Source organism: Poromitra crassiceps, assembly GCF_964638095.1.
Source record: "Poromitra crassiceps genome assembly, chromosome: 6".
In the NCBI taxonomy this organism is placed as follows: Eukaryota; Metazoa; Chordata; class Actinopteri; order Beryciformes; family Melamphaidae; genus Poromitra; species Poromitra crassiceps.
Genome location: NC_139627.1, coordinates 1,483,258 through 1,495,362, shown reverse-complemented (window position 1 = coordinate 1,495,362; position 12,105 = coordinate 1,483,258). Strand labels below are relative to the sequence as shown.

Genomic DNA, 12,105 nt, shown 5'->3' with positions numbered 1-12,105 from the left:
AATATACAGTAAAACCTCAGTAGGGGAGGGCAAAACATCTGTGCTCCATTTGAAAGGGCTTACCTGCGTATTAATCTGTTTCTCCTCATCATATACCTGGATTATTCGAGACATCTAAAAAGAGGCAATAAGGGAAGACAGAGTTCACAGCACAGGCAGGTTAGGTACCAACCCCATGTGTACTGTAAGGTACCGAGCCTTAGCCGACTGAAGTGATGTCTCAGTGTCGTTTCTGTGTCATCATTCAGTAAATGTTACATTACACACACTAACTATATTGTTGTCACCTATCCCTGTCTGTTACACAGAACATGACCCGTTCCCTTGTGGGTCTTTGGTTGATGGAGGTGGTACATTTTTGGTTTGTGGTAGTTGGTCAAATGACAAGCAAACATATGTCATAGTCTTATCAAATGTAATCCCCACAGAAGTAGATCAGATCAAACTGCAATATGTTACATTGCAGTACAGACAGAGAGGTGGTGCTTTTCACAAGTCATTCATGGGATATTATCTATATATATATATATATATCTACATCAAGATCGAAGCGTAAAAGAAGACGCAAAAATAAAAAGGGTGGACGAGGGACATAGATGTACATTCACCAATACGTCATTCTTAAAGGTATACTATGCAACTATTTCATTCAAAAACATCATGTCCACTCATACAAGAGTTTTCCCTCTCACTCATCACTTATGACCCGTACAGTTGTGTGGCAGTGTGTTTATGTGTGTGTCTGTGTGTGGCAGTGTGTTTGTGTGTGTGTGTCTGTGTGTGGCAGTGTGTTTGTTTGTGTGTGTGTGTGTGTGGCAGTGTGTTTATGTGCCCCTGTCTGTATCTTCCAGTTTTGCTTGGTTTGTGGGCAGAAACATTTTGTGTGGTCGAGCGAGGTTGACAGTAAATGGGGAGAGCGAGCAACGCAAAACCAGTGAAACGCAGGGATTACAATTTTTTTTCTGGTAGTTTCACAGCGGTTTTGTTATAAAAGCACAAATAAACCCACACACACGTCCAAACCATGCATACATAAGCTCCAAACAGTTCGCAAAACGCTCTGGTTTCAGTAGCCTGACTCTGCTGTCAGCCTGACTCCGCTCTGCTGAGCTGCACCGCTCTGAGCGATGTTATTGGCTGAGCTGCTCCGCTCTGGCCGATGTTATTGGCTGGGCGCTAGACACCTCCACGTGTGGTTCTGAACATGTTGCCGCCCAGAAACAACCCGAACAGGGATGTTAATTTTACTTTTGATTAACAGACACCCTTAAAGGCCGGCTTTACCGTGGGGAATATGAATATATATTAAATCTCACGCCCCTAAGGTTCTCGAATCCGTTGAAATTTTTGAAATTGGTTGTTTCCCGCCAGAGATATCACCAGAAATACACTCTGTGTGTGTGTGTGTGTGGGGGGGGGGGGGGGTGGTGGAGGGGAGGGGCGGGTGCGGGGACCCGAAATACTACATTTCCCACAATGCACTGGGCTCGCGTGGCCTTCATTTTCACGCCCACCCCTCAGGCATTTGGCTGATATCAAACTCCAGTAGGTGGCGGTAATGCACATATATGCTTGCCAACCGCCATAAAAGTCGAAGAAGAAGAAGGCTTCGACATAAAAAGATTTAGTAGAAGAAAAAATTACAAAACATCAAAAAAAAAATTGCCTCCAAATTGCACCAAATTTAAACGGTAGTATATATGTGGGGAGATGTCTTCATAAAAAAAAATTCATGCATTTTAAGGCATTTTTGTAGGAGTTTGATGTTGTAACCATTTCATGTAAAAATGTGTAAAATCGGGTACATTGCTCAGCGTTGATTTCGTTACTTCAACGCACCTACTACTAGATGTAAAATTTGACGAGCTTTCCAATGCCGCCAGTCCCGTGTCTGTCCGTGCTTCCGTTCCAGAGATATGGTCTCTTGGCAAGGAGCTATGGGAAGCTAATATTAGCTACCATAAGCTAGGCGGTTGAAAAAGATGGCTGCCGTTTGCTTTTCTTCGAGGCCTCTGAAGGGGCGTGGAGGACCTCTAGAGGCGGGACCATGGCTCACAACACTTGTAGTTCATAGGCCCTCAACTTCCGCAAGGCGGACTCGGGCCAGATGACGTGTAACGCGTTGGCTGGCCAGAAAAATATGTGAGAGATGGTTGATAGGTCAGGCAGGGAAGCACCAATTTCAAAAATTTCAACGGATTCGAAAACCTTAGGGGCGTGAGATTTAATATATATTCATATTCCCCACGCTAAAGCCGTCCTTTAACCAGTTCATAATAACCAGTTAATTTTTTTAAAGACGTGAAATTGAAGACACTGGCTCATGCCTTTCAGTCCTGCGCTCCATTCTGGGTTTCAGACTGCATATGCGACCATTATTTTTTAGTGTGCGAGACCGGTACTGCAGTGCTTCCCACACTACCAAATCCGCTTGAATTTGACATTAGTCTTATGTATTATGTCTGATGTCTGGAATAGTGACATTCTCGCTCTTCCATCATCCAGAGAAAAGCAGAGTGTATAGGAGGAGGAGGAGGCGGGGCAGAAGGAGGCGGGGCAGAGGAGGAGGAGGAGGCGGGGCAGAAGGAGGCGGGGCACAGGTGCTTCCCAGCTCTCAATCAGGCTCCAGATACGCATAATGAGAGACAGATACGATGACAAGAGGACTTACGTTAAACATTTTAAAGTGCAGATATTCTTCAGTAGAATCGATGTAGAAGACGCTTGTTGCTTGAAACATGAGGAGCGATCTGTCTTAACACTGAGCGAACGTTAAAGGTCCCATTCCGTGCAAAAGCTGTTTTTACTTGTAAATGCATATATACTGCTGTCAGCCCTCCCTGTAATGAGTGGTCACACGCTCAGAACTGCCACAGTTGGATTTGTCCCTATCCAGCGTCCCTCTGCAGTCTCCTCCAAGCCACACCCCCAAACGCTTCGTTTGCCCAGAGGGGAATCTGGGGGAATCGGGACGTCACTAGCTTCCTCCTGCATACTGCGCGGGTCTCTCTCACACAAGCTACCTGCACCATTTAGTCTATAGCCACAAAATTAACACTTCTAGCTGGAGCGACGCCAACTGTACGTGATCCAGCAACTGCAGAGGTGCATTCGGTAAGTCTAGGCATTTTGAGATGTCCTCTTTAGCGTAGTACCGTTTAGTTAACGATAACTCGCAACCTAGCGTGCTGGTCCACAGACGCTAATCTGATTGGCCGCTGGGAGCCTGGGGCGGGCTCTCCCTCAGCGGCCAATGGGAACTGTTAGTTCTGAATATATTATAGAAACAAGCCGTTCTTGGGAAGCAACCAGAAGAGGGAGTGAGAACTCCGTCACAACAAACGGGTTTGCTATATTTTCGACAGATTAATCCAGAATCATGTTTTATGGACCAGAGACACACGTTTTTAAGAGGTTACAGCTGCACGAATTGGGACCTTTAAGTCAAAGTCAAAACCTCAGGTGGAGAAATGCAGTTTTCCACTGCCTAGCAGCTGATCAGATAACGTTAACATTATATTCAGCCCACAGTCCCACACAGCACACACACAGTTAACAAAATTATAGAACACTAGAAATCTCGCACGCTCGATTCCTAGGCTCGCCCGTTGCGCAAGCTCGCTAGGTCTTGCCCACCCTGCAGCAGTACTCTAGTGACACTACTGATGACATCACAATTGCTCGGGTGACATCACTGATGATGTCATAGACATTGGGCGTCTGGGTAGTGTAGCGGTAGATTCCCTGCCTACCAACACGGGGGTCACAGGTTCGCACCCACATGTTAACTCTGGCTTGGTCGGGCTAGTGTGTGAGAGACAGCTTCCATGAAACACTGCTCTCTTAAGCGCATGAAAAAGACAAGTCAGTTTCAGCCTCTCTCTAAATTAATGTTATTGGCCGTAGCAGGAGCTTTTAATTCCTATATAATGCTAGTTTAACCCTTGGGCCATATTTTAATATACTTAAGTTACCATTGCTTCCCACGAAGGAGGAAAAAAATCACCAGATTGGCAACACCTTTGTATGCAAATACGCAAATTAACCATTTAACCGACCGATCAGAGACGTTGTCGACGGTTAACCATCGACATCCCTCCCTTTTTGGCCTACTTTGACGAGGTTAATGACTAGTGACTGAGGTTGGGGTGGGGATGGCTCGCTTGCCGGGTATCTCCTGGACCCCTTGTGTGGGTTCCCCATACTCATTATCTCTTACAAACACAAAAGCACCTTATGTGGCTGGTAGCTCCATGTTCTAATGTTGGATGTTGATGTTTGTATGTTTTTGTCTTGTTTGTTTACTGTTCTATAAAAAAACAGAAAATAAAATATTGAAAAAACAAACAAACAAAAACGTCGACATCCTTATCCCGAACACAGCAAAACATTGTGAAAACAGACAGGGGGCAGCGTCTCTGCACATAAACACACCGCCACACAATCCTATGGGGCCATACGTGATGATTTAGAGGGAAAGCGTTTGTATGACTGTTTTTTCAATGAAATAGTTGCATAGTATACCTTTAAATCACTGAACATTGCTTCCATAAAAAAACAAAATGACAATATTTGAAGGCTGTGCTGAAACAAAAACAAGTGGAAGTGTACGTACATTTAAAAACCATGTCACCACAGCCATCTGTAAACAGTTGAGTGTATGATGGTGGTGATGCTGTGTTAATGACACTGAGACAGCATTCTGAAGTGGGCACAGCGATGTCTTACCACTTCCCCATAGCAGCCAGTGTTAGTAAGGGTACACGACTCCATGCACCCCGCAGGCCGTCAGCCCCTCCTCCCACCTCTCTTGTAATGTCATGGTGCATCTTCACATCTGTATTAGGGTTAGACTGATATATCGCTTTGCCCATTATCACTTTCTTTTAGATCCTAACCTACTCCTATACTTAGAGAGCTGTGTGTATGCGTGTATGTCCGGAGTTGAAAGGGCACACCATTGCTCTGATTGCCTCCAAACTTTGCCCAAACACTTTTCAGAGGTCTGGCATGAAACTGGCGCAGAAAAAACTTTGCCCATAGGGGGCGCTATGGGAATGGTTTAGATTTTCAAATGGCCATAACTCGCATACTATTGCTCCGAAAACTTTCAAACTTGGGGAGTGTGCTTAGAGGCACCCGACAGAGTGCAGTGCCTTATTTGGTGAAATTTGGACAAGCGCATAGTCATAGTGCCACCAACTAGCAACACAAAAATCTTAAAAACTGTTCATCCGATCGCCTTCAACCTTGAAGGACCTTGGGGAGTGCAGTGCCCAATTTTGGACACACGCATAGTCATAGCGCCTGGCAACACAAAAACCGGTTTATGTTTTTGAACTGTTCATCTGATCAACTTCAAACTTGGGGCGAGGGGGGTGTGCCCTGCTGGGGACCCGACACAGTGCAGTTTGGTGGTCATGCCGGCCAAAAAAGTGTGCCCATGTCTCCAGATTCTCATTTATAGTATATATATATATCAATCGGATATAGGTTAGTCATGTCTATCACCTGCACTGTCTTTTCCACCAAATTCCCAGGCATCCTAAGCCCCTTTTAAACATGGAGTGAAATCCGGATTATGACCAGCTGCTAGCCAGTCGGCCCGCAAGTTTAGGAACAATTATCCGCCTTATGCGCACTCCCGCGAGTGCGGATCATTACCATCTGAGACCCTAGTACAGATTCCGCATCATTGGCAAAATGGCTGTTTAACACCCGCAGCTCATGTTCCGGATCATGTCTGTCTGAGTGGGCGGGTGGTTTAAATAACACTTTACAAACCATTCATGTACCTGTGCTATTTAATCATTTCATGAATGGACGTAGTTACGTGGCTGGATTATTTATCCAGAGTCAAATATAGGTGAGTAAACAAGTCGAATCGTTTCTCTCTCTCCTCCCCCCATCTGCCAGTTTGAAATGCAACAAGGAGATGATAGCCTACTTACTGCATTAGGCTATTGGGTGATACGTGCCCGCTAACGTTCACGTAGCCCATTAATTAATTAATTAATCATTCGCGCAATCGCTTATATCAATGAATTAAACGAGCAAACTCACAGTTTCCTCAAATGCTGCAAATGAACAGCTTTAGCGAACCTTTAACCAAACTCCATTCAAAAACATGCAGTTTTATAGGAACCCCACACCAAAACATGCAATATCATGGTTGCTGATGTGGTGCCTCCCCTCTGGTCGTTAGGGGTGCATGTTCGGACGGAGGGGAACACGTTGGAATAGCGTGATCCTCCCACGTGCTATATCCTACCGGTGAAGCTTCCCCTGTCAGGTGAAAAGAAGCGGCTGGCTAACTGCCCATGTCTCGGAGGAAGCATGGAGCCAGTTTCGGCTCTCCCCAGATTGGCAGATCATGACACATTGCCACCCCACGTTATCGTCTGAATGCGTCGGGAACTTCACAGTGAGACATGTGCATTATGGAGTAGTGGAGAAAAGTGTTTGACAGAGATCTCATATTGTGGATGCAGTGTATGGAGACCTGTGTGTGCGTTTTGGGCATTAGTGTCCAATTGTGTTCTTCAGGCTCTCCTCCGCACCGCACCCCACCGCGCCGGCGCTCCCCCCGCCCACTCTACTTGGCAGAAAAAACTGACCATTTCCAGCTGTTTCTAAACAAAGACCCCTCGTGTCTAGAAAGGTAAAACCGGAAAATATCCTGCTCTGGCTAGCCGGACATGGTCCAGACTTCATGTTTAGAAGTGGCTCTAGTGTCTCAGTGGTCTAAGGTGTGTACCATGTAATCTTGGGTTTGAATCTTGCCTGGGACCGTTGTCATGTCATCTATGCATCTGTCCTATCTCTCTCTCCTTTGTATCTGATCAAATGCAAAAATACCCTAAAAAGAGTAAACTGCAACACTAAAGAATTAAATTCTGGGGGAAATCTTCGGTCAAATTTAAAGTACTGAATATCGGCTATTGGCAATCGGCCTTGAAAAAACCCATATCGGTCTAACCCTCCACCGTACGCACATGTACATGCAGGTGCCATTCCCCAAAGCAGGCCTAGGACTCATGCTACTCACCTCGTTGTACTTGGCGCAGTTTTTGAAGACGAGGCGCACATCTGAGACAAAGTCCTGCGGCGTCTGGTAGAATTGGGAGCTGATCACCAGCAGCTTCTTCTTCACCTTCTTCAGGTCCATGGGCTGCTTGATGATCTTGTAGTAGTTGGGCACCTGGGTTGAAGACAAGTGGGTCAGGGTTAACTAAAGCCCATGCAGAGTCCTGCACCGGGTCGGGGTTCCGCAGGGCCCCGCCGGGTACCCACAAAAAAAACGCGGGGTGCGGGTAAAAAATACACTTCTCTAAATTACTGGGTCGGTCCGCAGGTAAAAATGAACTAAATGCGGACGGGGGCGGGTGGAACAACGACAACGTATTCTGTTGCACTCAGACTGAGGCAGGGGGTGTGTCTGGCAGTGGGTGTGTCTGGAAGAGGATTAAAGTTTCTGATGCACGTTTTCCGCTTTGTTTACATAACTGGCATTGTTTCAAGTATGCGCATACCGTGCATTGTGTGACGCTATATGTATGCAACATGCAACAACATGTCATGGATGGATACCGTGAAAGTGGAGAGGTTGAACGTTCAACCTCATCCCAACGTGGAGTTACGTTCCTCCAACAGCAATCATAAAGGCAGTATGGATTATACTGGACATATTGGAAATAGCTGGTAAGTCACTTTGCTTGCTGTAACTGTCTGTAGTGTCTGATAGCAGAGCTATCCAGCTGGTTAGTCAGCTAGCAGCTGCTAAAAGCTAATTAACGTACATCAGCTGACGAGTCTCAGCCAGAAAGACTGCTGTTTGCCTCCCGTGTGAAACAGTGGCAGTTTCATTAGGGTTAACGAGGTTTTTATAGGGTTAACGGTTATTATATACATGCGGTTCCGGGTCGGGGTGCGGGTCTCATGTCTGCGGGGCGGGGCCGGTATTGCACGTCCGGGTCTTGAAAATCAGACCCGCGCAGGGCTCTGAGCCCATGGCACACCAAACAAATATTCTACATCAAACACAGATGTTTGGTGTGCCATGGCTGGCTGTGCTTGTTTGGAGATGTTTGGTCAGATTCCACATGTTCAATACTTTAGCCCATGGCACATCAATCAAACATTATCCATGTTGGATAATGTTTGATTTAACTGTTTAACTTCTTCTCTTCTGATTGGATCCAATTCATCCCTCCCTAACATTTTCGTCTAGTTTTTATTCGTTGACAAAAATGTCAATAGATTTCTTCAGTTTTTTGTCATCACAACTTTTTTATTTAGTTAATAAACAAAGTTTTCGTCAGTGAAAAAAGGGTAGTTTTAGTCTACTTTTAGTTTTAGTCAACGAAATTACGACTGGCTGGCAGCGCACAGCTAGCGAGCATAGCGTACATAAATGCCGGTTCTTCCACTTTGCATCAAATCAACCCGACCTATCAAAACCACCAGACTGGACCGGAAAAATCACTGGACCAGTAAAACCGGACCTGTGGTTATGAAACAAGGATCATTCCATTCCGGCTATATGTCGGTTAATATTTCTCCCAATAGATGGTGATATAGCCTATTTTGGTATCAGTATCAGCCTATTAACACTGTAAAACCAAGTCGCAATTAAACAAACCAATCAAACAAGCTCAAGCTAATAGATTGCATGATTGTGAGATAGTCATATTAAAAAAATAAAAGAATATTTGTATTGAACAGCCAAATCCAATTCGACTGACAGAAGTCTGAGTCGGGGACAGTCCTAAACATTTACACGAAAACAATCTACTTGCAAACAGTGCAATCTAGCAACTACTCTCTCTCTGATGGGCCGGTTTCATATACTGTACCTTATGTTGGTTTAAACTTTTATGACTTACAATGTGGGTTTGAATCGTTACTGTTGAACATTGTTTATGTACTGTACCTTATGTTGGTTTTATGACTTACAATGTGGGTTTGAATCGTTACTGTTGAACCCTGTTTATGTACTGTACCTTATGTTGGTTTTATGACTTACAATGTGGGTTTGAATCGTTACTGTTGAACATTGTTTATGTACCTTATGTTGGTTTTATGACTTACAATGTGGGTTTGAATCGTTACTGTTGAACATTGTTTATGTACCTTATGTTGGTTTTATGACTTACAATGTGGGTTTGAATCGTTACTGTTGAACCCTATTTATGTACCTTATGTTGGTTTTATGACTTACAATGTGGGTTTGAATCGTTACTGTTGAACATTGTTTATGTACCTTATGTTGGTTTTATGACTTACAATGTGGGTTTGAATCGTTACTGTTGAACATTGTTTATGTACCTTATGTTGGTTTTATGACTTACAATGTGGGTTTGAATCGTTACTGTTGAACCCTATTTATGTACCTTATGTTGGTTTTATGACTTACAATGTGGGTTTGAATCGTTACTGTTGAACATTGTTTATGTACCTTATGTTGGTTTTATGACTTACAATGTGGGTTTGAATCGTTACTGTTGAACATTGCTTATGTACCTTATGTTGGTTTTATGACTTACAATGTGGGTTTGAATCGTTACTGTTGAACATTGTTTATGTACTGTACCTTATGTTGGTTTTATGACTTACAATGTGGGTTTGAATCGTTACTGTTGAACCCTGTTTATGTACCTTATGTTGGTTTTATGACTTACAATGTGGGTCTGAAGTTTAGGGAAGGACAAAATAAAACCACTTCTACAATAATGGAAGATGGCATCAAGCAAAGCCACATGCACTAGTGTCTGTGTGTGTGTGTGTGTGTGTGTGTGTGTGTGTGTGAGAGTGTGTGTGTGTGTGTGTGAGTGTGTGTGTGAGGAAGAGATACACTTACAGAACTTGCAACAGGTTCCCTGAAGCCCACACTGAGCTGGTGGCAGAAGATGTAGAGCAGAAGACGTTCACATTTCTAGAGAGAGAGAGAGAGAGAGAAAGAGAGAGAGAGAGAGAGAGAAAGAGAGAGAGAAGAGAGAGAGAGAGAGAGAGAGAGAGAGAGAGACAGAGAGAAAGAGAGACAGAGAGAGAGAGAGAGAGAGAGAGAGAGAGAGAGACTTTCAGACATGAACTCTGGACGATGCCCATTGAATCAGGTCCGGACATTCGGCTTTGTGTTTCATGACATTTGTTCTCACATCATGAGGGAAATCCTGTGTGGAGGGACAAATGTAGACAATGTAGACGACATCAGAGATATTTCTCACAAAGCAATTCTCCACTCCATGAAAAAACCTTCAACACATTATTTTGGCGATAGGGAAAGAGTTGCCTGCCAAATAGTGGTCATGGTAACATTAAATGCTGGAAACTGTGATTTTGCAGCCAGGTTGACAAGTGGCATTCTGACCCGTTTTCAATTTGTTTCTCCCCGCAGAAGTTATGGCCTCTCTCTCAAATACAATATAATGCAAAACTATCATCTCCTTGTTGCATTTTCACGATACAAGACTAGCACGGGAATATTCAGGGTTTGTAAAAGTGCCATTTAACAATATAACGGGACACAACAGAAATACTAGGGGCTTGGGTGGTTAAGATGCGTTTGCGCGGGGGCACGCTCACAACAGACAATTGTGTTCACACATAAGCCCCATGTGAGTAATGTCTGGATATCTTTGGGAGTTCACTGCGTGTCTGAAAAGGGCTACAGAGAGAGAGGGTTAGCAGCGTCCGGGCAGCCATGTGCTAGTGTACTACTCACCGTGTGGTCCTCTGGACTCAGGCCCTGCTCACAGGTGGCATACTCACCCTGCGGTCCTCTGGACTCAGGCCCTGCTCACATGTGGCATACTCACCATGCGGTCCTCTGGACTCAGACCCTGCTCACAGGTGGCCTTCTGTACTCGCAGGGGTCCTCTGGACTCAGGCATAGACATAAATAATATGGACGTAGGTATCCCATTACATTTAGTTTTCCTGGCGGAGTTCAAACGTTGGCCGTCACATCTTGATTTTTCGTCAGCAGAGTGGGAGGGAATGGGTTGAGTCCTTCCGCACCTCACGTGAGATGGGAGTTTCCCAGAGCGGCAGCTCCACCTGCTATTCGTGATCGGCAAGCTACGCGATCACTGGACAGGCGATCTGTCAATCACTTCCTTTTCTATAATCTATTTTACTCCAAACGGGCGAGTTATATAAAAAACTACCCCCCTACAGTTGTTATGAAAAGATGAAATTAGCTATATAGACCAAACCCGTGTTTTGCCCCTCACTGGAAAGATGTTTAATCCTGTTACAAAGTCAGGCATTTTGGGGAGATCTGCCTACTGCCCCCGACACCTAGTGGCCATTCGAGGAACTACAGCTTTTCAAATCACTTCAGCATCATCAGAGGGAAGGGGGTGGGCTTGCCCACTGGACTCAGGCCCTGCTCACAGGTGGTGTTCTGTACTCACCCTGCGGTCCTCTGGACTCAGGCCCTGCTCACAGGTGGTGTTCTGTACTCACCCTGCGGTCCTCTGGACTCAGGCCCTGCTCACAGGTGGTGTTCTGTACTCACCCTGCGGTCCTCTGGACTTGCTCACAGGTGGTGTTCTGTACTCACCCTGCGGTCGTCTGGACTCAGGCCCTGCTCACAGGTGGTGTTCTGTACTCACCCTGCGGTCCTCTGGACTCAGGCCCTGCTCACAGGTGGTGTTCTGTACTCACCCTGCGGTCCTCTGGACTCAGGCCCTGCTCACAGGTGGTGTTCTGTACTCACCCTGCGGTCCTCTGGACTCAGGCCCTGCTCACAGGTGGTGTTCTTGCCGTCACGTTCACAGTATTCGATCTCTGGGTTGCTCAGGCTCCGGCAGAACGTGCACAGGAAGTCACCCCTGAAACACACAGAGCTCAAACAGTGACCGCCCAATTTTTGAATGGAACAGGTGGGCGGGTGTAACCCAAAACCACATCACTGATGACATCATTAACTGATGACATCACATGTCACGTGACATGTCATGTCACCATTGTGACATCACTGTGACGTCATCAGTGAGTGATGTCATCAGTGATTGAGTGTTGATGTCATAGGCATTGTGACATCAGGCTTGAAACCCTGGTATTGTCGCTTGCGGCTTTATTTACACCCTGTTTTTAGCT

General features: G+C 45.3%; 1 protein-coding gene across 3 annotated transcripts in view; it reads right to left on the bottom strand.

The window, feature by feature from the left end:
- The window catches only part of trim33 (tripartite motif containing 33), a gene marked incomplete at its 5' end in the record, with an annotated part of 56,102 nt that overhangs the window by 1,447 nt on the left and 42,550 nt on the right, over window positions 1-12,105 (bottom strand). For 2 of the 3 annotated variants that reach the window (XM_083639160.1, XM_083639159.1), the window contains 4 exons: window positions 64-114; window positions 7,049-7,201; window positions 9,860-9,934; window positions 11,723-11,837. In XM_083639160.1, coding sequence (XP_083495286.1) covers window positions 64-114; window positions 7,049-7,201; window positions 9,860-9,934; window positions 11,723-11,837 — 394 coding nt within the window. The remainder of the gene's footprint in view (window positions 1-63; window positions 115-7,048; window positions 7,202-9,859; window positions 9,935-11,722; window positions 11,838-12,105) is intronic. The other variant, XM_083639158.1, reaches the window with a different exon arrangement.